At 43.6% G+C, this 26,971-nt stretch overlaps 1 protein-coding gene across 1 annotated transcript; it reads right to left on the bottom strand.

Moving 5' to 3' along the window:
- Positions 1–1,411: 1,411 nt before the first annotated feature.
- CLNS1A (chloride nucleotide-sensitive channel 1A) lies at positions 1,412–21,340 on the bottom strand. The gene is made up of 7 exons (XM_084774189.1): positions 21,116–21,340; positions 15,105–15,241; positions 9,651–9,752; positions 8,814–8,921; positions 8,106–8,279; positions 4,875–4,964; positions 1,412–2,090 (listed from the first exon to the last, which is right to left on the bottom strand). The coding sequence occupies exons 1-6, from the start codon at positions 21,253–21,255 to the stop codon at positions 4,897–4,899; spliced, it is 729 nt and encodes a 242-aa protein (XP_084630315.1). The 5' UTR covers positions 21,256–21,340; the 3' UTR covers positions 1,412–2,090; positions 4,875–4,896.
- Positions 21,341–26,971: the final 5,631 nt, after the last annotated feature.

The following is a 26,971-nucleotide window of genomic DNA, read 5'->3' as shown; positions in this document are numbered from 1 at the left end:
CTGAAGAGGCCTTAGAAACTTTTAATTTTCTGTCACCTGAATTAGTCTAATAAATTCAGAACTTTGGAAAACCCTGTTTAAAAAGATAAAGAAAGAGGAAACTTAGTGAAAAACCTCTGCAAACGACACTGGGCTGAGGGGTATCAGCACCACCCAACTGCTAATCAGGCTACAGCTCCAAATCACTCATGTAACCTTCTTTCAAAGGGCACAGAAAGTCCAGGTACATGTATTTAATGCCAAGACTTAGGAGGCAGAGGCAGAGGCAGGTGGAGCTGTGAGTTCTAGACCAGCCAGAGATACATAATATCTCAGAAACAAAAAGAGAGGCATATATCTAGAACTATATGAATACCCAGGTGCTTATAGAATACTATATAGCAAGGGCTGAAAAACTTAAAAACTACTGCTGATCCAGGCAGTATACGCAATTATTTAAAAGTTTTAAGAGTCTCACCTTACAAAGACAGTAGAAGCTTACACATTTTATTAACTTCATGCTCCCAACAAACGAACTAAAACTGGGCTGGGGAGGCCACTCAGTCTATAAAGTGCCTTCCATGCAAACATAAGAAGCCGAGTTTGGACCCTGGCACGTGGTGTCTATAATTCTAGTGTTGAGAGGAGCAGTGTGAATGGAGGAGTAGAAGCCAGAAGACAGAGGATCTCTGGAGCTTGTGGTCAGCCAGTCTGCCCTAATGGCAGCCTCTGGTGTGCATGCACGTGCGCATACACACACACACACACACACACACACACACACACACACACACACACACACACACGAATGTCAATGCGTGCCTATGGTGGAGGCCAGAGCTGGTGGATCCCGTGGAGCTACAGTGGGAGCTAACGTGGGTCCTCTGCCAAAGCTCTTAACTGCTGAGGCCCCCATAGCCCCTCCTATTAATATTTCCTTCACGTATTTATGTGATACTTAGCTGAGGGGGCCTTGAGTTTCTGAGCATCTTGCCGTCACTTCTTGAGGATTTACAGGTATATACAACCAGGCCAAGTTTATAACGTGGTAGGGACTAAGGCCAGGGCTTCATGGGATTCTCCTGGCTCTGCCATTACAGCAGCTGTGAGCTGTCCAATATAGATGAAGAGGACTGAACTCAGGTCCTCTGAAAGAGCAGCAAGTGCTGGGCAGAGAGATGGCTCAGCAGTTCAGAATACTTGCTGCTCCGGGAGAGGAGCCAGGGTTGGGGTTCCTAGCATCCTCATGGCAGTTCACAAATATCTATGACTCCAGGTCCAGTGGTTTCAACACCCTCTTCAGATTTCCACAGGCACCAGGCATATGCATGATGTACACACATACACACAGGCAAAGCACACATGCGTATAAAATTTTAAAATCCTAATTTTTCCTCATTAATGGTTTTAGTCAAAAATAAAACCACAATGATATAGAAAACCTAGATTTATTTGTTAACTATTACAAAGACAAAACATCATTAAGTACTCTGTAGATTTCATTACAGATTATTTATTCTGTGATGGAAGGCTAACATAAGAGGGTGGACAGTCAAGGACCTAACCTGGGAGATTTAACAGCAGACGGAAAAGAGGAGGAAGAACTGAAGCTAGCACAGAAGTGCTGTGTCATGGCAAGGTGTGGCCGAGATCTTCCCCAGAGGTGACCAAGCATCAGCCTGAATTAACTTGAGCGCCAGTAGAGGACCCACGCCTCTGTGGGAAATGCTGGCAGATGCTCCCTCTTTACTTTTTGTCTCAGGGATAAGAGAGTTCCTTTAAGCCCCACACAGACATCTAAGCGTCAGCATCTCTCGTTTTCACCCAGTCTACACACAGTATAAGCCCTGTACATTTCCCCACACAGGCCTCCCAGCTGACAGATTAGAGGCCCACTCAGAAGATAGCTAGATGCAGGAAGTTTGGGGGCAAATAAGAAACTACAAATATCCGCTCAGTTAATTCACCTTTGTTAATAAAGGTCACAGTCTCCTCTGCTGGTGAAAGCTTGCTTTTTCATCATAGTTTGTCTTGAGAAATGAGTTTTGGAGAAGGAAAAAGCCTTTCACCAGCCACACTCTGGAGCTCTTGCCTGCAGTTCTGAGTAGAATCTGAAAGACAAAGGGTTATTATTACTAATAGCCATTATTTAGTGAAGCTCTGTAGGATTCCAGACTTATTACATTGTTTGGAAATCAGGTCAACTACTCAGATGAACATGAATAAAACTTAGGAATACAGTATTTGTTTGTCACTAAGCAAAAATAATGAAACAAGCAGAAAACAAACCAACAGCTCATTAGAAAACCTGTAGCAATTTTTATAGGTATTTCACCATTACAAACGCAAGAATCTTCACAAAGGACTGCAACAGCATCCCACTGTGTAACCATTAGTGATGTGCCACGGGAGCTTCTCATGCTGGCTGCAAACAATGATACTCTCCGCCCGCCCCCCCCCTCTGGCTTTTTAAGACTGCCCTGCCTCTGCCTCCTGAGTGCTAGGATTAAAGGCATGTACCCCCACACCCAGCCTGAATGATAACCTCTTACCAGTGACTGGCAGCCCCGCCCCTCCCAAAAGCAGCTACCAAGAACGGGATGAGAAGTAGTGAGGGTGACATAACTGGGAGCAGGTAGTTCTCCATGAAGTAGAAAGATGACACTAGTGACATCTGGAACTGTGAGAGCTGAAAACTAACCGAGCACCAGTGAGTAGGCAGAGAAGATGCTACTAACCAAGAAATACATGGTAGAAGCAAAGGTACAAGGAAGGAGAATATTTATGAAAGAAATGTAAATCACAGACTCACAGAATTCTCTAAGGTTACTTTTTTTTTTTAAAGATTTATTTATTTATCATATATACAGTGTTTTGCCTGCATGTACACCAGAAGAGGGCACCAGATCTCAGTATAGATGGTTGTGAGCCACCATGTGGTTGCTGGGAATTGAACTCAGGACCTCTGGAAGAGCTGACAGTGCTCTTTTTTTTTTTTTGGTTTTTCGAGACAGGGTCTCTCTGTGTAGCCTTGGCTGTCCTGGACTCGCTTTGTAGACCAGGCTGGCCTCGAACTCACAGCAATCCGCCTGCCTCTGCCTCCCGAGTGCTGGGATTACCGGCACTGACAGTGCTCTTAACCTCTGAGCCATTGCTCCAGCCCCTGAGGTTACTTTTTTGATAGCTATATTAGAAGAAAAGAGACCCAATGCCATCATACTTTTATAACTGTAATAATTTGGAAACACTAGAATTTTAAAAAATTGTATTTGTTTTATGTGTATGGGTATTTTGCCTGCATGTCTGCGTACCATGTGCATGCAGTGCCTGTGGAGGTCAGAAGAGGATGTCAGATCCTCCTGGGACTGGACTTACATCCAGATGGTTTTAAGTGCTCCTAATGAATAAGCCATCTCTGCAGCCTAAACACTGGAATTTTAAAGGTTCATTTCGAATATAGGACAGAACAAGTGAAAAGCTCAAATTTCCAAGTAGATAAAAAGACAATGATCAGCCAGGTGTGGTGGCACACACCTTTAATCCCAGCACGTGGGAGGCAGAGGCAGGCAGATCACTGTGAGTTCAAGGCCAGCCTGGTCTACAGAGTGAGTCCAGGAGAGCCAAAGTTACACGGAGAAACCCTGTCTTGAAAAACTAAACAGAAAACCAATTAACCAACCAAAAAAAGACAGTATCACTTAAGGTTCTGAATGGAATCTATACCAGAACAAAACAAGGAACAAAGAGAATTTTCCCCCTTCTCAGTGCTGAGGACTGACTGAATGGAGGGTTGGAGCAGGCTAGGCGAGTGCTAACCCTGAGTCACAATCACAGCTCCTGAAACATTCGCCACAGCAGGGAACAGTGAGGGAATTGACAACATACCTAGATTGGTGGTCACAGAGACAAGCCAAAGTGTTACATGTTTCTGTCTTGCTCTGCTGCAATATGTGCTTTAATAAAATGAAAGGGCCTGGAGAGCTGTGGTTAAAAGGTTGGGAGACAGTAAGTATTCAAAAGGAAGGAAGGAAGGAAGGAAGGAAGGAAGGAAGGAAGGAAGGAAGGAAGGAAAGAAGGAAGGAAGGAAGGAAGGAAGGAAAGAAGGAAGGAAGGAAGGAAGATAGACAACAGTTTACAAAGAAAGGACTCTGTAGCTGCTAGTCCTGGACCTTGGATACCTAACAAAGTTCAGCCTATCACTCACACTGGGAAAGGGAAGTACATTTCTCAGGGTTCAGAGTAGCAAATACTCAGGCACAAACTTAAGGCAAAGCTCACCAGAACGTGCCGGGAAACAAAACTGGCAGAGACCCAGTACGCCAGCCATGAAGGGCAGACAGGAAAAACTTAGGGAAACAATGGCTGTTGGGTGATTGTACATCTTCTGGACAAATCATCCGTGACCATTAAAGTATACAGGACATCTGTCCCCGAATGCTCCCAGAAAGGGGGACTGTCTTGCTCAGCCTGGGTTACTTTACTAAACTGAAAAGCAGTAAGGTGAAGCAAACTATAAACAGAGCTCGACTAACACAATGGGAACCGTGACTCAAGAGCAGACCAAGTCATGCCAACAGGAGCTCTGGCTCTCCGCAGACGGCTGCCACTAATTCTTAAGTTCGCTTACTCTTTGTTGCCTCTGCCTCCCTTCTCAGGGTAGTGACCAGCAGATGCTAAACCACTGGGTTTACAAACACAGCATTTACAAACAAATGCAATGTTTACAAACTTTGATTTCTTAGGGCAAAAACCATGTAATTTACAGTAATCAGAGATGGGTAACAGTTTTTCAAACTGCTAACTTTATATAATTCCCTTGAATTATTAATTTTTAAAAATCAATCATTTCACAGTATTTTCACGTTCTGTGACAAAAGACAGAATAAACTACTCACTGTACAGCAGCATAAATCATCTTCAGTGATCAACATCTGCATCCTCAAACTGCCCAGCAACAGTTGGTGTGGTGTCCACCTCCATGCCATCTGAACACAAAAGGGATTGTACTTCAGATGAGCATATTCAACAGGGACACCAGTGTCCTCCACTGGCAAGAATTAACATGTAACACTGGGCATGGTGGTGCCTGCCTTTAGCCCCAGCACCTGGGAGGCAGCCAGGCAGAGCTCTCCGAGTTTGAGGCCAGCCTAGTTTATGCAGTAAGTTCCAAGCTACAAGTGAAACCCAATCTTAAAAAATAAAATAAAAATAAAGCCCGGATTTGAAGCTTTGGGCATTTTGTCTTGTTTTTGAAACAGGGTCTAATGTAGTCCAGGCTGCCCACAGTTCCTGACCTCTGTCCCCCATGTGACAGGATTGCAGGCATGCACCACCTCGCCAGGCTATCTCACAGCTCCAATTCTACTCTTTCTATTTTGAAAACTAAATACCTGAAAAGAGACTGAAAGGAAAATGATAGCTGTGGATTTAAGTCTAGTTAAAATCAGTGCATAACACCTAACATTTACTTTGTAAAGTCACAACATCAACCACACACACACACACACACACACATACACGAGTGTGCAAAGATCCCACAAATCCTAGGTGGGAGTCAATTTATTATCTTTCCTTCCTTTTTTTCTTTAAAAAAAATTGGCATGTTTTGCTAAGTAGCCTAGGCTGGCTCAGATTCCCAGTGTAGTTCAGGCTCACCTCTCAAGGGCTAGAGTGACAAATATATGCCACCATGTCTGGCTGGTAGGAATTTTCAAATTTATCAACTGTTCATTCTTCACAGAACTATGTAAAGTATGTACTGTTAGACAAATATAAGGCACAACATAGAAAAAACAACAACAACAACAAACCAGCAGCAGAATTTTACCTCCTCATTATCATCATCTCATGAAAAAGGTGTGGAATGGCAGCTGAAGAGACGGTTCAGCAGTTAAGAACACTGGCTACTTTTTCAGAGGACCCAGGTTTAATTTCCAGCACCATGTGGCAGATCACAACTGTCTGTAATTTTAGTTCCAAGGATCTGACACCCTCTTCTAGCTTCGAAGGGCATCAACCGCAAAAGCGGAGCACAGATACACATCAAAAAAGTGTGGGAAGACAGGAACATTTACAGCTGCTTTCTTTACTTTCTCAGTCTATCTGCCTAAAGCCCCCTGGCATCGAACACGCAGACATGTGAATATTACATGCTTGGATGGGACTCTCACATGAGCTTACTAGTCTGAGACTAGCATGGGCAATATAGTAAGATACAATTCTTGTCCCCACCAATATCCCATGAATACGCCAAGAACCCAGGCCAATATACCGCACGCATGGAGATACCAATCACAGGCTTATGAGAGAAACGAAAGTCACCAACACAAAAAGACTAAAGCTACTTCAAGACTATCCTGTAGTCATTAAAAATAACAAGTGTCAAGACGTTACCAGAACATAAAATATTTATATATACTAAACACATATGACAGTGGCAGGCATATTATTTTGGTTGTATAATGGCTTATTTAATACTCTCGCCAATTATCAGCTGTTTTACCTCAAGCAATGCAATCTTTCTGCACTTCAGCTGTCTGATGTGTAAAATGGAGACCAAAAACTTATCCAACAAAGTGTTTAGAAGAATGAAATGGGTGAATGTGCTGGAGATGGTGGTGCACACCTTTGGTCCCAGCACTAGAGAGGCAGAGGCAGGTGGATCTGAGTTCAAGACCAGCCTGGTCTACAGAGAGCGAGGAGGGCGGGAGAACGAGTGTTCCAGACAGTCAAAGCTACATCGAGAAACCCTGTCTCAAAACATAACAAAACAGTATATATATATAAAGACGTTTTAAATCCAGGTGTGGCACATCAGCTAAAGGTTAGCGGGCACAGTACTGCTGACAAGAGGCAAACGACGTCATCCTTTCAGAACTGAAACTGTGTAACGGAGGCTGGAGAAATGAATCAGCAGGCCAAAGTGCTGGCTATGCAAGCACGGTAACCTCGGCCGGCTCCTGTCATGGACCTGGGCCCTAGCTATGTAGCACCGAATGTGGTAGCGCTAGCATTCCTACAGTGGGATGGACATGGGAGGCAAAATAGAAGCAGGAAGAGACCCTGCCTCAACAATGTGGAAAGCAAACACTCACTCCAAGTTGTCCTCTGATAGCCACACACGCACCACTATCCATGTGCACATCCTCCCCCCCCCCCTCCTGCCACTAAAAAAAAAAAAAAAAATTAATGAAGAAAGATAGAAAAAGAGCCTGCCGCTGCATACTACATCCCTGAGTGATGGAACATGGGAAAAAATCAAGCTGACACCAACTCAGTAGCTTCATCTCTCTGGTTCGCTTTCATAATTCTGGACAGTGCTATCCACATTACCAGAGGAGAAAGGTAATTGGCAGTCTTGCTCAGCTGTAAACCCTGAAAGCAACAGTAAGTACTGGCCTGGCAAGAAAGGCCCCCGGTGCAATAAAGTTAAAGGAGTAACCACTCTTTCTGACCGGATGTCAAACAAGATGGAACTAATGCCTGGTACTAACTATTAACTGGACCATGAGCTTGTGGATGGGTAGGTGACAGGCCCTAGCGATCAGTCTACTATTATGTTGCTAAATAGGCATAGGCAACTCTCTCCTCTCACCATGTAGGTTCCAGAGAGCACTTTTATGTGCTGAGCATCTTGCTGGTCCTATACCATTTGTATAGTTGGCACGGTTTTGGAGTGTGGGTGAAGAGGAGGCAAAACAAACAGCAACAAAAACACTCCCATTCAAAAAAAACAAAAACAAACAAACAAAAGCCGGTCGAGGTGGCACACGCCTTTAATCCCAGCACTCGGGAGGCAGAGGCAGGTGGATCGCTGTGAGTTCGAGGCTAACCTGGTCTACAAAGCAAGTCCAGGACAGCCAAGGCTACACAGAGAAACCCTGTCTCAAAAAACAAAACAAAACAAAACCAAAAAAAAAAAAAAACCAAAACAAAAAACAAAAAAAAACCCAACCAACCAAACAAAAAACCCAAAAAACAAACAGCAGCAAAACCACTCCCATTCTTGTGATTCTACATGCGCTTTCTATACTTCAAAGTTTGTTATCTTCCAGCTTCCAAGAGGAAATATCATTTCTTTCAGGTTTCCCTCATAGCCATTTGCTATGAAGAGAGAGAGCGCTCACCCTCATAATCTCTTACTGAATCTTCTGTTCGGACTCCTGCCATGTTATACTGGCTGCTCACGGACTGCGAAAGCATTCCTTCTAATCGCTCCAACGTGGCTTGCCCTTCTGCGGTTAAATGCGACAGTCCTTCTTCATAGGTATAAAATGTAGGGATGTCCCCCTGGCCCTGTTCTAAACAAACAGAAAGCTTTATTATACAACAGGTGGAAAAAGGACAAAATAAAACCACCTTAAAAATCTGTAAGAATGCTAGGTATGATGGTGCATGTCTTTAATTCCAGCACTAGGGAGGCAGAAGCAGGCAGATCACAGGCACTAGGCACACATGTGGTACACACATAAATCCAAGCACACCACTCATACACATAAACAAATTTAAAAAACAATTTTAAAGAGATCCAGACGAACAGATTCTCAATGCGTAGGGAATGTGCACAGCCAACTCAGCCTAAAGCATGCTCCTGACTACCCACCTCCTAGCTGTCACTTTCTTTCCTGTTTCTGTTGTCCATTCCCACCCCCTAAGAATGTTGTTGTTTGAGACTGGGAAATACATTCACTTTCTCAATTTGTCTGCTGCAAGGGCCCAGACATCTTACACTGGTTACTTTATGGAGATACAAAAACTGAAAATATTGTGCCCTTAGTACAAGTACATGCTTAGAACGAAACACTAACACCAGTACTAAGACCCAAGTCACTAACCATGTGCTTCCACATCGTACTCTTCTCCGTCATAATCATCCGAGTCGTCATCCTCAGGGTCTGGATGCAAGGCCTGGCACTCACACATAGCACTGAACATCGCCTCCACTAAAAGATATTAAGCTGTAATTAATATTTTTTCCAGTGAACCACGTAGTTTTAGAATAAATATAACCACCACTGCACAGCCTATTCCAAAGTACCTGAGACAATGAGTAAGTCACAAATTAAGAGCTCAGGACATTGTGAGATCTCTTCACGGGTGGTTTAATTTAAGGAAAAAGGTCAAGCCAGGTGTTGTGGCTCATGTCTTTGATCACAGCACTCCGGAGGCAGAAACAAATGGATTTCTCTGAGTTAGAGTCCAGCCTGGTCTACATAGTAAGTTCTAGGATGGCCAAGACTATACAGAGACCCTGGTTTGTTGCTATTGTTGTTTTGTTTTTAAATGAAAGAGAAAAGGAAATGGAAAAAAAGGTCAGAGTTATTGGTCACACTGCTGATCAGGATAAAGCCTCTGTCACATGCCAGGGCACTTTGTAGCGCCTCAGCATTTTCAACTTTGGAAGCAGAAGTGCTTCTAACAGGTGGGATTCAGTCAGCAACAATAAAACTAACCAGAATCCTCCTTGCACAAAATACACGAGGTACCATGCTGTTTACAGTATTCTTACTATATTTACAATATGTGACATTACTAAGTACCTGCTGCTCAATGATTTTAAGGAGATTAAAATGAAGATAAAGCAATAGAATGGAGGCAACCACAGAGAAGGTGAGCGGTGTGTGTGCATCGATGGGAGACAGAACACACAGAGATCGTGTCACGACACTCACATGCTGACTTATCACTGGGCACAAATCTAAACTCAGTAATGGGTTCAACATCATCACCACTGTCTTCCTCATCTTCATCAGAGAGAGCTTCTTTTGATTCTTCTACAAAAGGAATAAAAACAATCTTTTTAGACATTAAACTTTTTTTAAGGCTTTACTTACGTGTGCCTGAATAAGCTTATATGTACAGTATGCAAGCAGGAGCCAGAAGAGGTCATCAGATGAGTCATGGAACGTGGGTCCCTGGAACCCTAACTCTGGTCCTCTGAGAGAGCAGCAGGAGCCTGAACTTGCTGGTCCATCTCTCCAGTCTCAAGGAGAAACATTTTTAAATATTTATTTGAAATTTTTAAAGAGACTGAAACTAGATCCTGATAGTGTGTACCTAAAATACTTGAACTTGAGAAGAAACAAATATGTACATAAACATTTTAGCAAAAGGCTAGGAATTTACTGGTATATCTGAATGCTGCAATTCAGCTTTTCTGATGGGGTTTTCAGAGTTGGGAAGGTGCTCAGCAGCACAGCACTTGTAACCCCTGTGAGTGCAGCACTAACAGATGAGACCACCTCAACTTCATGAAAGCTAACTGACCAACAGATAAACCAGCCGTGGGGCTGAAATCACAGTTTAGTGGTAGAGTAGTCATTTTGCACAGGAGGTTCTGGGTTCAAGCCCTTGCACTGGAAAAATGGACAAACAGTGCTATACATGTATCAACACAGATATATTTTAAAGAAGAACTAGATGAAAAAGCTAGTCATAGAATATATAATACCATTTACATTAAACATTTAAACATAAAACCATTACATTACTGGGCGTGGTGGCGTACGCCTTTAATCCCAGCACTTGGGAGGCAGAGGCAGGTGGATCGCTGAGTTTGAGACCAGCCTGGTCTACAAATCAAGTCCAGGAGCAAAGGCAACACAGAGAGACCTTGTCTTAAAAAACCAACAAAACAAAATAACAAATGAAGGGCTGATGAGGTGGCTCAGCAGTTAAAAGCACTTGCTGCATCAGACAACGCTGAGTTGGATCCCCAGAGCCCATTTAAAGGTGGAAAGAACCAACTCCACAAAGTCTGGCCTGCACATGTACACGCATACACATACCACAGACAAATACAAACACACATTGAGTGAGGTGTAGATGTGGTGGAGCACACCCACAGTCCAGCCACTCAGGAGGGAGATGGAGGGAGATGGAGGAAGAGTCACGGTTAGATGCCAACTGAGGCAATATAGCAAGGCCATCTCAAAATTACACACACACACACACACACACACTCTGCTGGGGATACAACTCAGTGATAGACTGCTTGCCTAGCAATGTTCAAAGCCCTGAGTTCCAATCCTTAGCCATGGCAAAGAAGAAAAAAATAAACTTTTATATTTAAAGTTAGCATTAAAGCAAAACTTAAATCATCCATGCAGATGAAGAAAAACATTAACACTTGTTAACGCAATAAATCTACTTGCAGGAGTGTCAGTTTTTCATCCCTGTGACAACATACTGAGCATTCCACAGAAAGGAGGAAGAAGTGATGTTTGCCCCACTGTTAGGGAACGCAGTCCCAGTGGAGGGCGCGATACGAAGCAGGGCTGCTTCCTTCATGGCAGCCAGGAAGCAGAGTGCAGGAAAGGAAGAGAGGAGGGGAACGTGAACGTCAGGGTCTCTCTGTGTAGCCTCGGCTGTCCTGGACTCACTTTGTAGTCCAGGCTGGCCTTCAACTCACAGAGGTCTGCCTGCCTCTGCCTCCCAAGTGCTGGGATTACAGCCATTCGCCACCATGCCTGGTTTTTTTTGTTTTTTTGTTTTGTTTTGTTTTGTTTTTTGAGAAAGGGTCTCTCACTGAAGCTAGGGCTCATAGTTTTGTGAGATTAGCTGGTCATCAGACCCTGGGATCTGCCTGTCTCTGACCCTGCAAAGCTGGGGTAAAAGGCAGTTTCTACATGGGTGCTGGGAATGCAAATCCAGGTCTCCATACTTATACAGTAAGAACTGAACCCACCCAGCCATCCATACTGCACAAATAACCACCATTTAAATTTTCTTTCTTTCTTTCTTTTTTGTTTTTTTTTTTAATATTTTATTTAATTTTAATTTATGTCTGTCTGTGTGGGAATGTCAGATCTTGGAGTTACAGACAGTTGTGAGCTGCCATGTGGGTGCTGGGAACTGAACCCGGGTCCTTTGGAAGAGCAGGCAGTGCTCTTAACCACTGAGCCATCTCTCCAGCCCCACTATTTAAATTTTCTTACCGTCTTAGGAACCTACTTTAAGGCCATGAATAGAAAGAAATGCAGGAAACTGTTGGTATTGCCAGTAAAGCCCTTACTTGTATACGTGAGGCCCAGGTTGAAGCCTCAGCATAAACAGAAGCCAAAAGCATCCAGCTCCTGACAGACGGAGGCTCACCACACAGTGAAGGGTTAGTCATTAGCCTGTGCTGCTACCGGGAATTAGGAGACCCTTTAGGAGATGAGCCCATGTGGAAAGTGAGACTAGCATAATCCTCTCGAGAGTTTGTTTTTTAATGAAACGGAGACTCATGAGAAAATGACTTGCCTGGCAAGTAAGGCACAGCTCACTTCCTGTGGGTACTGCTGAACACCTACCTCACCACACTTGCTGGACAAGCACCTTTGCTCAGCGCCAATGCTGGACACTCTTTAGGGACATTATGCAACACCATGCATTTTGGTTTTGGTGGTGGAGCTTGAATTAGGGCTTCACAGATGCTAAACACATGTTACATCATGGAGCCACCCCCTAGCTCCAACACACCAGCATTTGGAATTGATTGACGTGAGTATTTTTAAAGTTCTGCATTTTAAACAACTCCTAATTGTCTTGTTTAAAGCTATGGTTAGGCTCTTGAGTGTTGTTCAAAGGCCTATATATTAAAAGTTTAGTCACCAGCCCCTGGTGAGAGCAGGAGTGGGAATCTTTAGGCGATGAGGATGTGTGGATCCAGGCTTATGCTCAAAGGCGGATGGGGCCTCCGGGCCTTCTACGCTTTGCTTCCTGGCGGTCATAATGTGAACAGGCCTTCTATTTACTGCCTCAAAGTCTCAAGCACGTGCTCTTGCCTGATGCGCTGCTCCAGCACAGGTCCAAGGAAACAGGGCTACATGAGAATGGGCTAAAATCTGTGACTCAAGCCAAAACAAACCCCTTATTAAGTTGATAATCTAAGGTCTTTGTCATAGCAACAGTACACTGATTAGCAATTATAAAAATCGTAATTGCATTTACTTAGTGTTATGGTTGGAGTCTAAAATATCCCCACAGCCACATGTTTTGAACCCGTTGCCCAGCAGGTAGCACTAGGGGCAGACCTTGAAGGCTCTACCCACCCCTGGTTGTGGTTCTACTCTGGACTCTCCCCCGCCCCCAGACAGGGTTTTTCCGTGTTAGCCTTGGCTGTCCTGAACTCCCTTTGTAGACCAGGCTGGCCTCGAACTCAGAGATCCACCTGCCTCTGCCTCCTGAGTGCTGGGATTAAAGGCGTGCGCCACCATACCTGGCTCTACTCTGGACTCTCATTCCTAGTCCTCTGCCAAGTGGACAGCTACTGCCTGCCGTGTGTTCTCCACCACAAAGGACCGAGACATCTCTGAAATTGGGAGCCAAAACCCAAAAACCCTTTCTTACCTTCTGTCAAGTGAGAGGACTTTGTACTCCAAAAGGTCTGAAGAACTTTTAACATTTCCTTACCCCGTTTCAAATTTCATTATATTTTTATCTATCTTTGAATATTTTCCAAGAGCAAGAATTTAAAATCTTATAGTGAGAATGGTTTTAGAGAGCTGGATTAGTTAATATTAATAAGGTATGGCTTGCTAGAGCTCTAAAAATTAGTAACTAGTGCTCAAAACTAAATATAGGTGATTATATCTGGAGCCAAGAGAAAACTCCAATTTGAAGGTGTAGAAACAAATGAAATAGGAGTGTTTGCTATACATGATTTCAGAGAAAAGCTACTACTGTCTTAAAATGAACAACGTCCTCATATTTTCATCAGCAGTAAAGCTTGGGAACTCTGTAATGCAGGGCTTCTGAACCGCAACACTGCGGACATTTGTGCTGCTTCATGTTTACTGTGGGGGATCCGGCATCCATTAGATTGCAGCAGCACCCCTCCTTCACCAGTGGAAAGTTCACTGACCAACATCAGCACAAAAAGGAAGGAGCGGAAACACTTTAAATTCTCCCCACCCACCTACTGAGAACCACTACTGTAACAAAATAAAAACAATTCTGGAGAATGCCTGTAATCCCAGCACTCAGGAGGCAGAGGCAGGTGGATCTGTCAGTTTGAGGCCAGCCTGGTCTACAAAGCCCGAGAGCCAACTCAGTGGTTAAGAGTTCCTGCTGCGTGTGTTGGTGAGCGTGTGTTGGTGAGCGAGAACAGCTCCCATAAGCTTGTATGCTTCAGTCCTCAGTGGGAGGAACTGTTGGGAAGGATTAGGAGGCATGGCCTTGTTGGAAGAACTGTGTCTCTGGGGACAGGCTTTGAGGCTTCAAAACACCCTTGCCATTCCCGTGTACTCCTCTGCCTCTTCTTGTGGGCTGAGATGTGCACTCTCAGCTGCTCTGCCGCCATGCCACAGACTCTAACCATCTGGAACTTTAAGTCCAACTAAACACTTTTTATCTTTAGTTGCTGGTCATGGTGCTTTGGCACAGAAATAGAAGAGCAGCTAAAACACGGCTCTGGAAGTTCAGTTCTTGAAGTAACTCCATTTCTAAGGAATCTAATGCCCTTTCTGTCTTCTGCAGGCACCCCCCACACACAGCATATATCCACACACACAAACACGCATACACGCAGTCTGTAACTCCAGTTCCAGGAGATCTTACGCCCTTTTCTGACTTCTGCTGGCACCAGTCACACATACTGCACACAGACATAAATGCAGGGAAAAAACCCTTGCCCAAATACACATCCTTTAAGATAAATAAATAAAAACTATTCTGTCTTAAAATTCTAGAAAGACAGAATATATTGGTTCATATCTCTGAAGTGCCTTTAGAAGGAGAAGGAAAGAGCAGTTAAAACAAAAAAGAAGAAATATATCCATATTAACAGAAGGCTTCTATGTGCAAATATATAAAATATAAAAGCCAGGTACATACAAAACCAGTGGCCATTAAAAGAAATTCAAGTGGTCAAATTACTTTAGATAATTAATTTAGCTTAATATGCTATTATCCACTATGGGTCAATGGCTTAAAATCGACATTGATTATTATCAAAGACTGCTGTTTAGAAAGGTGGTACACACCTAAAGTGTTGGTAGCTGAGAGGAGGACTGTTACTCAGACCCAGGCGTTCAGGGCCAACCTGAGCAACTGTAAGACCTCGTCTCAAACAAACGAACATTGCCTTTAAACACATGCTTTGCTATCAAAGGATGCACTAAGGTAAGTTACACCATACATACCTCCGTGTGTGGCATTCACCATAACATACAAGTGTTCTCGAGGATAAGCATTTGGGTCCCTGGAAATTGCATGTAAACTAATGGTGGGGTATTCCAGTGAGAATCCTAATCCAGAACCATCTAACCAAGACAGGCGGCTGAAAAACATGTTTAGGCAAATCATTTTTAAAAATTAAATAGTAATTTAATATCCCAAAGTTCATAAAGGGTCAATCTGAACATTTTTATGCACAGCAAGAAATTTAAGCTTATTGACAATATTAGAAATATTCCTAAAATAAGGAAATTTAATAACAAGAACTGAACTTTCTCTTCTATGGTTTCTTTTTCTCTAGCTATAAATTCAAACAGATCTGCGAGGCAACTCTTTTCAGGCGCTCTGTGTTTACTCTCCCTCTATGTGCACGTGCATGTGGCTACTGGTGGAGGCCAGAGGAGAGCACCAGATTCTTAACACTCTTCTTGCTTTTCTGCCTCCACATTCCAAGTGCTGGGACTACAAGGCTGCAGCACATGCCCGGCTTCGTCCTACTTCTGTAGAGAGAGCCCTGGCAAGCTGACCATGGCTCACAGCTATGACATGAGCTGATATAGGACAAATGCCAAAAATCTGAGGCTAACCTGGAATTCACTAATTCCAGGCTGGTCTGGGCTACAAGACAGTCCAGGTCTCAAAAACAACCAACCAACCAAATAGACAACCAAACCAAACCAACCCCCCCCCAAAAGGAAACAAACAAATAAAACACAACTGAGGTGCCAACATACACCTTTAATCCTAGCACTTAGAAGGCAGAGGCAGGTAGATCTCTGTGTGTTCAAAGCCCATCAGGTCTACATAGCAGTTCCAGGTCAGTCAAGGCTACACAGTAATGCCCTGTCTAAAATATCAACAAAACAATCTTCCTTTAGACAGGAGCAATGATAGAGTAGCATTCTAAAACCATCCATGGTCAGTTTAAGAGGACATTAAATCCTATGCCTTAGGAATTCCCCAGCACTAAGGAAAGCAATGTCTAATGGTGTAATTCAAGTGTGTAACACAACCCTCAGCAACAGCATTACCAAAAGCAAAGGCATATGTTAGACTGTGGTGGTAAGTGTGCAACTCTAAACACGCGATGATGATGATGATTAAGACAGGGTCTCTCTGTACAGCCCTGGCTGGCCTCAAACGCAGAGACAGATCCGCTCGGGCGCTGGGATTAAAGGTGTGTGCTATCACTGTCTGGCCATACTATGATTATTCAATGGTATAATTAAAAATTAAAAGCAAGAAAAGATGCAGTTGTTGGAAAGAATTCCACCCATTAGGCTTATTTGAAGGGAAAAAAAGAGGGTTAAGGTGACAAAGTTTAAATAGCAAAGTAATAAAAGTTTGAAGAATTGTTTCATCCCCATTGCTTCTATAGGAAGATTTTTTTTTTTGAGTGACTGCGCTGCACGCGCCTTTCCCACCTAATGTTCTTCTCTTAGTGCTCATGGGTGCCAATAGCCCAAGCAAACCATGTTTCCTTTCTCAGCTCCAAAATCTACTGACAGGAACACAGTTCAGAATGGAGAATCCCAGATTTACAAGCCCAAAATAATTTCAAGTATTCAGAGCCACATAACCATTATTAATTCCATTGGGCAGTGGGAAAAGTTGGCATCTAAATCGAATCAGTGCCTGGCAAATTATGGCCTTTGGTTTAAAGGCCAAAATTGTTCTGTGGCATTCCTAAGGATGACGGCACGTGTCTCAGCACAGTGCTCCTACGGGCTCTGAGAAGTGCAGAGAAATGGGTTTGACACTTGAAGAACTTACTTGACTTTAAGTTCTACTTTTTAAAAAGTCTCTCTTCACATATTCTAGAAGAAAAGGACTCCAAAACCAAAATATATAATTAGCTATGACCAATCATAAAAACCAAAATCAAAACCACATGTGTCATTAATGCAAGGACAAGAACCACAAGCGCAGTAAACAAAGTTACCAAACGTTTTGTCAGCCAGGCATGGTGCTGCACCCCTTTAATCCCAGCACTTGGGAGGCAGAGAAGGTGGATCACTGTGAGCTTGAAGCCAGCCTGCCCTACAAAGTGAGTCCAGGACAGCCAAGGTTAACACAGAAACCCTGTCCTGAAAAACCCAAACCAATATCAGCCAAATAAACAAACAACAACAAAACCCAATGTTCTGTTAAACTCTGATCCTTACAAATAAGTACCATCAGTGTCTTTTATTTCTGGTTAAGTGTTAAAAACAGCACTTGAAGGTAAAAGAACCTTGAATCTGAGCTGACTTAATTGATTTAAAATTAATTTGGAGATGAAATACAAAAAAAAAACCCCATTGTTTCTAAGCTCAAGGTACCTGTTTTTAATTTAAGTACAAATTTTACCTATCTTGAGCTACTCATGCCCTTTTATCCTTCTTATTTGGATAATCACTTAACTTCTTATAAAAACAAAGCTCTGTGGTCTGGAGAGAAAATAGTGCTCAAGGCACTTGCTTCTCTTTGTAGAGGACCATGGTTCAATTTTCAGTGCCTACATGGTAGCTCACAACTCTAAGTCCAGAGTATGCAATGCCTTCTTCTGACCTCAGTGGACACCAGGAGCACACGTGGTACACACACATACATGCAGGCAAAACATTCACACACGGAATAAAATAAGTCTGAAAACAAAACAGCCCCTAAACTCTGAAAATGAGCCCAGGAGTTCTGTATCTCTAAAGACACGTGCAGAAAGCTATTTCCTTAGAGCCAACTTCAAGACCCTTTCTCTCTGGCTTCTGTCCTGAAAAATAATTTAAAAGGTAAATTTTTTAAAAAGAGAATTATTTATTACGTATACAGTGCTCTGCCTGCAGGTACACTTAAAATAAGATTATACAATGAGATACACTTTCTGCATATGGTAACTGTGTGGTTGCTCTTGGTCTTCTGAGGAACATGTTATTTACACGTGAAGTTAAAAGATGTCTGCAACTCTCAAATAGCTCAAGGAAGAAGGCAAAGTGTTAAATATTAATGATTCTTTTTTTAAAAATTTAGATTAACTGGGTGGGTGGTACACACCTTTAGACTCAGCACTCAAGAGAGGCAAGGCAGTCAGATCTCTGTGGGTTCAAGGCCAGCCTGATCTACAAAGGGAGTACAGACCAGCCAAGACTACACAGAGAAACCCTGTCTCAGAAAAACAAACAAATCAATTAGATTGACGTATATGAGAGTTTTGCCGCATGTCTGTGCACCATATGTGCCTGGTGCCCACAGAGGTCAGAGAGGGTGGTAGATCCCCTGGGACTGAAGTGAGGGATCATTATGAGCCACATGTGGGAAGGGAGCCAGAGTCCTCTGCAAGAACAGCAAATGCTCTTCAGTACTGAGCCACTTCTCCAGCCGTCAATTAATCTAGCTTTATAAAAGTATGTAGGTATAACAACACTTGTATCTTTTCAGCTTTAAAATTTCCAAAATGCAAAATCATATACAAGACTCCCCCACACGAGAATTATAGAAAAACCACCAGGTATGGTGGCAGCACGCACCTTTAGTCTCAGCACTCGGGAGGCAGAGGCAGGAGGATCTCTTTGAGTTCCAGGTGAGTCAGGACTAGAGAACTTCTCTTAAGCAAAACCAACCAACCAAAACTCATTTTACTCAATGTGATGGCTGTTGTTGGTTGTCAACTTGACTATAACTGGAATTAACTGAAATCTAAAAATGCAGGCCACACCAGTGAGGGATTATTTTCCCCCTCCTTACTTTGAAGTAGGAAGATCCTTCTTTAATCCAGATCTTGAGGCAGGAAGACACATGCCTTTAATCTAGGACTTGAGGTGGAATCCCAGGGTCTACTACAGATCTGCTGAGACATCCAGCCTCTTGGACTGAGCAACTTCTGGATTTTTGGACTTTCCATTCATAGCAGCCATCACTGGACGTGCTGGACGACAGCCTGAAGGCATTCTACAAAGTCTTCTCCCTCTCTCTGTCTCCCTCACAACAAAGACAGATGGTGGTGGGCCATGCCTACTACTGAGTCCGGGGTATAAAAGTGCTAAACAAAGCAAAACCAAACAACTCTTCCTTTAAGCAATCCTGATAGTGGACAAAGCCTGGGTGTTTAGCCACTAACCAGAAATATGAGGGAAAGCAAGTCTGAGGTGAAAGGGGTGATGAGTTTGTTGGTGTGTGTGCCGAGGAGTTGGGAGAGAGAGGGAGGGCGGAAGAGAGGGAGGGTAATTCTTTCTCTAAGTTCTGTTACTTTGGAGAACCCTGACTTATACACATGGATAAATAAAAAGGATCTTGTCAAAGTTAGGAATGGGTCTGTGTTCCATACTCCATGTATAAAAGAAATTGTTGCTGAGATCACCAATGATTTGACTGCTAATACTCAACAGATGTTTTCCTGTTTAATCTCTGACAGCTGATTCTCTTCAGTCTTTTCTCAAAAGACTCACCTTTTATTTATTTATTTATTTATTTATTTATTTATTTATTGGTCTTTTTTTGAGACAGGGTTTCTCTGTGTAGCCTTGGCTGTCCTGTACTCACTTTATAGATCAGTCTGGCCTCGAACTCATAGTGCTTCTGCCTCCCAAGTGCTGGGATTAAAGGCATGCGCCGCTACGTCCAGCCCCTCTTTTAAGATTTATTTATTTATTAAGTATACAGTGTTTTGCTTGCATGTACACCTGCACACCAAAAGCAGGCATCAGATTTCATTACAGATGGTTGTGAGCCACCATGTGGTTGCTGGGAATTGAACTCAGGACCTCTAGAAGAGCAGGCAGTGCTCTTAACCTCTGAGCCATCTCTCCAGCCCCAAGACTCACCTCTTAACGCAAGTGTATCTGCAAGGCCTTCTCCTTGGCCCTCTCTTCTGCTTTATCTAGTCTACTCCCATGAGTGTGTTAACACCCACTCTACTCATTTCCAAATCTCCCTCCTAAGATACAAACCCAGAAGCCCAACTGCTCTGCACACATACCAACCAAACTCATCGCCCACTTCAGCCCGAACTTGCTTTCCCTCAAATATGTACTTCCGGTCAGTGTCTAACCATCCAGGCTTTGTCCTACTTTTACACCCTGGATTCTGTGGTAGACACAATCTTCCTCCCTAAGAAATTTGTTTCCCAGTGCCCTGGTAGTGAATAGCAGAAGGGACTCTTGAGTGTAATTAAAGTAACTAATCAACTGACAGTGAAATAATGGGGCCAACTTGGATTTTCTAGCCAGGCCCCAATGTTAGAACACGAGCTCTTAAGAGAAAATAGATGTGTGTGTGTGTGTGTGTGTGTGTGTGTGTGTGTGTGTGTGTGTTGCCTATTTTGTTAACTACAAAGTGCTGCAGGTAGTCGAATAAAAGAATTCTTTCCAGGACCCGCACATCCAGGAGTTGGGTTCCACTGGTTAAGACCACGGCCTGCGCCGGGCGTGGTGTCACACGCCTTCAATCCCAGCACTCGGGAGGGACAGGCAGGTGGATCGCTTTGAGTTCGAGGCCAGCCTGGTCTACAAAGTGAGTCCAGGGAAGGAAGGGAGGGAGGGAAGGAGGGAGGGAGGGACGGAGGGAGGAGAAAAAAAAAAAACCCCGCCCTGCGTGGGGCCGAAGATGCTCCTTCTCCCCACCCACACCTAGAAACAGAAAATCCAAGCTCATTAACCAAACCTCCTAAACCCTTCACAGTCGCCTCTGAACTCCATAGTCCACGCAGGGAAACCATCTAGCTCACAAGATCATTCAGAAAGCCGGGCACACTCAAAACTCACCGAAGCTCTGCAAACACAGAGCTAAACGTGACCCTGCACCAGGCCTCCAGCAGACAGACCGGCACAAGCCGTTAAGGAGAATCATCATCTAGAGAACAGAGCCAGCTGAGCTCGGTAGAGGGGGCCCCCACTCAGGCCCCATACTAACAACGTCGGCCGGCGCCCCCCGCCCCCCACCGCAGCATCCCTTAGGGAGAAAGGCGCCCCCGAGGGAAGCCTGCCCCGGAGCCAGAGAACCCTACCTCTCCGCAATGTAAAGGGTGCCGGTGCCAAGCCCCTTCCCGTTCAGCACAGCCTCGGTGTCCGGCTGCTGCAGACGGAGCCCGTCGGTCGACCCAGGAGGCGGGAAGCTTTTGAGGAAGCTCATTGCTGGTGAAAGCATAGTTCTACACGACTAGAGAAAGCCGAGCACCGCAATCCCGGCTCTCAACGAGCTGCCCCGGAAGCAGTACCATACCCCGGAAGAACAACTTCCTGCGCGCTAGACTCGCCGTACTGTGGACCACAGAGATGGGACGCTCTAGGCCAACCGAGGACCGTAGTGAGCCGGCTGGCTTTTGTCACGTGGCACTGTTTCCCTTCTCCCGCTCCTCTGAGGAGGCTTAGAATAACTGAATGTTTTCTCTATGGTTCTACTTCAAGGTCATCACAACCCTGAAAGAGAATATATGAGGAATACGGTGCCTCTCCCGACAAAAAGCGGGAACGGCGCCTAGGGACCTGGAGGAGGATGCACAGAAATAGAAACCGCACTCACCGGGAGGGCGGAAGTCTCCGGGTTGGGTGCACGGTTCTCCCCTGCTCCCGCCTCATCCGGCCTGTCATCGTTGGCTTTACACAGCCATTCACTGTCAGAGGGTTCGAGCGCCCCATCCCCAAGCGTCACCCCACGGGAGCGCAAAGAGGGTACTTGAATTGATCGACAGCGCGCCAATACAGTCAAAGGACAGAGTCCATGGGAAAGGTAGCCATTGATCGGAAACTCTTGCCTCACCGGCTCGCTAGGCTCCAAAGAATGGGAGCAGAGAGAACGTACAGGTTTAGCAAACAGAAACCAGTAACCGAGGGCCTGTCGTGGAAAAACAAAAAAACAGACAAGCAAAGACAAAGTTGATAGGTGTAGTGTCTAAGTAGGGAAGTTCAGAAAGAGGTTTTCAAAGTATGTTACTAGGGTAGCAGACAGAGTCCAGGCAGAGCACTGGACTAGCACGTATGAGGTCCAGGGTTGAATCCCCAGTACTGAAAAAAGAAAAAAAAAATAGCCTATGAATCTAATTTGAGAAATGATTAATCTGAGACTGCCCCTAAGACATTTATTCGGTGAAACAACCAGTGCTTTGCCCAGAAATGGAGTCCCCCATGTATGACAAGAAAGGACTGGCTGAAACCAGTATAATAATTTCTCTTAACTTGTCTTAGTCTTCAGAGTCATTCTTCCGTAGAATCAGCCCAATAGCAAAACCTTTTTTTTTGTTTTTTGTTTTTGTTGTTGTTGTTGTTTTCGAGACAGGGTTTCTCTGTGTGGCCTTGGCTGTCCCGGACTCTCTTTGTAGACCAGGCTGGCCCCGAACTCACAGTGATCCACCTGCCTCTGCCTCTCGAGTGCTGGGCAAAGCCTTTTATTCAAGATGATAAAGTGAAAAAAGGGATCTTAGCTCTGAGAAGGATCCCTGCAGGCACTCATTGTGCCAGGCTCAGAGGAGGCCAGTGTGCCAAACACCAGGCCAGCACCGAGTACTGAAATAAGAAGGTCTGTATTTTTTGCTTCTTATCTCAGTCCTTGTGAATGACGTAATAGGCATTTAGTCCATTTTACATTTGTACAGTGTTTTACTTTTTAAAAGAGTGATTTCCTCACCCGTTATCTCCTTTACTCTTTTTAGTCATCTTGTGAGGGCAGGCAGGGTAGCCGTCACCGCCATCTACAGCTAAACTTAAAGATCAGAAAAACTGATTTGCTTAAGATTTCTAGAACTTATTGTGTAGCCCAGGCTGGCCTCCAACTTGTGATTCTCCTACCTCTGTGTCCTGAGTGCTGTATTGCAGTGCACCACCATACCCAGGTAATTACTGCCTTTGTTGTTTGTTTTATTTTATCTTATTTTATTTTTTGAGACAGAGTCCTGGACTCTGTAGACTGGACTGGCCCCAAACTCACAGAGGTCCACCTGCCTCTGCCACCCAAGTGCTGGGATTAAAGGCCTGGGCAGCACGCCTGGCTAATTATTGCTATTGCAACACCAGCATTTAATGTGAACCATCACCTGGAAACAACTGACAGAGGCCTATACAGATAAGCGGGTTATAAAGGTTACTGCCTTTTGGTAATAGTAAGAGCTAAGCTTACAAACCCATTCTTAATAGATCAGAATTACTATTATTACAACAGTCTTTTGTTTTAGCCCCTGTAGTAGAATAAAATCTGTTTTGTTTTTAATAAGAATGTTAAAGAGCAGAAAAAATAGACATTCGATAGAAAACCAGGGAACGACAGCAGTGTGGGTGGGGTTCTCCTGTTTCGTCAGCTTTCTGAAATATTTTCTGATGATGGAGTTGAGCTGTTGCCACTGAGCCTGTTTGATTCTTGGAACTTAGAAGCTAGTGGAGTTACAGACAGTTGTTAGCTGCCATGCGGGTGCTGGGAATTGAACTCAGGACCTCAGGAAAAACAGCCAGTGCTCTTAAACACTGAGCCATCTCTCCAGCTCCCAAAATTAAGTTTTTATACTTTTTGTTTGTTTTTTTCCCAAGACAGGGTTTCTCTGTGTAGCCTTGGCTGTCCTAGAACTCACTCTGTAGACCATGCTGGCCTCAAAACTCACAGAAATCCTCTTACCTCTGTCTCCTGAGTGCTGGAATCAAAGGCATGTGTCACTACTGCCTGGCTTGGTTGTTGTTGTTATTATATTAATTTTTAAAAATTATTTTTACTATATTTTTATTATGACAATTGACATACTAAGTGAAAAAAATTGACAAGTATTATAATAAAACATTTTGAAAAGAAAGTTACACAGGCCAATAGCTGCTATAAAATGGCTTAGGTTTGTCTTGTTACACTGAGAATTCTGATCAGACTGTAAGGAGACATTTGTTTTTGTTTTTTAATTAATTAATTATTATGTATACAGTGCTCTGCTTGCATGTATACCTGCATGCCAGAAGAGGGCACCAAATCACATTATAGATGGTTGTGAGCCACCATGTGGTTGCTGGGAATTGAACTCAGGACCTCTGGAGGAGCCGTCAGTGCCCTTAACCTCTGAGCCATCTCTCCGGTCCCCAATATTTGTTATTTTTAATAATTCCATGATATGTTCATTTTAGACACTGAAAATCAAGCAAGAAACAATTAAAGGACAGATTAAACAGGAACACGCTCATCTTTTTCATCCTTGAAGGAAGAACATCACATAGAGAGGAACCCTCAGAGGAATGCAGAGCAGAGACAAAGATAATGAAGATGAGAAAGACCCAAAGGTAATAGAAAAGCTACCAGGTCAAGGATGCAGAGAGGGGTTGCTGCAAAAGGAGTCTTCTTGAGACAGGCTAGAGAGAAAGATGGAAACTCGGGTCAAGTGGCTCTGAGTGGGCAAGAGTTACTGAATATGGAAAGTGGTCTTTACCATGAACCTGTATTGTAAGTTCCAGCTACCTGTCCTACAGGAAGGGCTGTATGCACTAATGTTGTACACTTCAGCTTGTATCCTTTCAAGTGTTCTTTCTCTTGGATTGTCATTTAGACTTTTAGTAACCTTAAAGAAATCATTCAGGCCGAGCGTGGTGGTGCATGCCTTTAATCCCAGCACTCGGGAGGCAGAGGCAGGTAGATCGCTGTGAGTTCGAGGCCAGCCTGGTCTACAAAGCGAGTCCAGGACAGCCAAGGCTACACAGAGAGACCCTGTCTCAAAAAACAAACAAACAAAAAAAAAAAAAAAAAAAAAAAAAAAAAGAAAGAAAGAAAGAAAGAAAAAGAAATCATTCAGTCAGAATTACATTAAGCATTTAAGCATTTACCTCATCTAACATTTAATTTCATTAAAATAGTTTTGTTGTAATTCCACTTCAAGTAAATGACCACCATTTAGTGCATCACATTTTAGTTTTTAAATGAAATCATCCTTTTAATCTCACATAAAAGTTAACAGCTATATTCCAGCCCCACTGTCAGCTAAGACTCTTAAATATTTAGTCTGTGGTTTAGAGAAATGGCTCAGCAGCTAAGAGCACAGGCTGGCAGGGTGTGGTGGTGCACGCCTTTAGTCCCAGCACTCAGGAGGCAGAGGCAGGCAGATCTCTGAGTTCGAGGCCAGCCTGGTCTACAAAGCGAGTCCAATACAGACAGCCAGGGCTGTTACATAGACAAACCCTGTCTCGAAAAACAAAAACAAAACAAAACAAAACGAAAGACCACAGACTGCTCTTCCAGAAGACCAGGGCTCAGTTCTCAGCACCCACGTGGTGGCTCACAACTGTCCAATTTGGGGGATCCATGCCCTCTTATGACCTCCAGGGACACCGTGCATACACGTGGTAGATAGGTGTGCATACAGGCAAAGAACCTATATACATAAAATAAAAAACTCAAAGCTGTCATGGTACTGTCACTTCTTAGCTGATTTGTTTTTTTTTTAAAAATCTCAAATTGTTTGTAAACATTATAACTGACCATTTCTTACCAGTATAAAACAGCATTCATTCCATTAAACAAAATCCCAATTCACCTTCTTTGTATATAGGTTAATTGGTAGTTTCTGGTGAGAATTTCAAGTACTGATGAACTCTGCCAGCTTGCTGTCTAAAACCGAACAAAACTTTAGGTGTTCTAAGAGAAGAAACACACACACACACACACACACACACACACACACACACACCCCTGTGCTCCAGCTAGGAAGGGAACTAAAAACCTTTGCATTATCCTGCTGACTGCTAGTGTAGTTTTGTTCCCAGAGGATTGTGCTGAACAGAGCCCTGGGCTCTGTAACCTGTCAGCTCAGTGGAGGCCAAGTAACAGAAACCAAGAATAGTGTTCTCTTGTGTATATGCCTAGCTGACAAATAGCCTTAAAAATGATTTTGAGCTGGGCAGTGGTGGGGTGCACACCTTTAATCCCAGCACTCGGAAGGCAGAGGCAGGCAGATCTCTGAGTTGGAGGCCAGCCTGGTCTACAAGTGAGTCCAGGATAGCCAAGGCTACACAGAGAAACCCTGTCTCAAAAAACCAAAAACAAAAAGCCAAGCTATTTTGAGGGAGTTCATCTACTTGTAAATTTGCTTTCTAGTTATGATATAATAGTCTTTCTGGGTCATTTAGAATATCTTAGCCATTTTTTTCTTTTTTCTTCAAGACAGGGCCTCTCTGTGTAGTCTTGGCTGTCCTAGACTCTCTTTTTAGACCAGGCTGGCCTTGAACTCAAGTGATCAACCTGCCTCTGCCTCCTGAGTGCTGGGATTAAAGACGTGCACCACCACCCGCAGCTTATTTTAGCCTTTTACGAGCCAGTTATTGAAAATTCTGAGCTTCCAATAATGCCACAAAATTTTAACATCAACTAAGTTTTCAAACACAATACTGAGTACATCAACTTATTTAAACATTTATTATGACAATTGACATATATTAAGTGAAAGAAATGACAATTATTATAATAAAACATTTGGGAAAAAAGTTAACATAGTTAGGCCAATAGCTATAAAATGGCTTAGGCCTGGCTTTATCACACTGAGAATTCTGATCAGACTGCGATGAGACATTCAACACTTCGTTAACAAAAATATTGGCACCAGCCACGAAATATTTTGGTTGTCACAAGAGTATTGTACTTGAACAATTATGCACTGCAGTTCTAACAGTCCTGAAGCGTTAAGCTCTCAGGGTCTGCCACACTAATCATATACAAACTTTACTTGTGTTGTCAGAGTCACGTTTTCAGGTCCCCTTGCACGCCAGTCACACATGCAGTACTACGTTATTACATGACAGTGCACGCCAACCTGTTGACTAACATCAGGTCCTGACTTCCTCAAGAGTCTTCGGCTCTCATCTAAAAACAGTATTTTGAGAACTATTCCAGCAATTCTTTCCTTTATGCCTCG

This window comes from Acomys minous, assembly GCF_964271855.1.
Source record: "Acomys minous genome assembly, chromosome: 2".
NCBI lineage: Eukaryota > Metazoa > Chordata > Mammalia > Rodentia > Muridae > Acomys > Acomys minous.
This window is presented reverse-complemented; position numbering and strand designations above follow the sequence as displayed.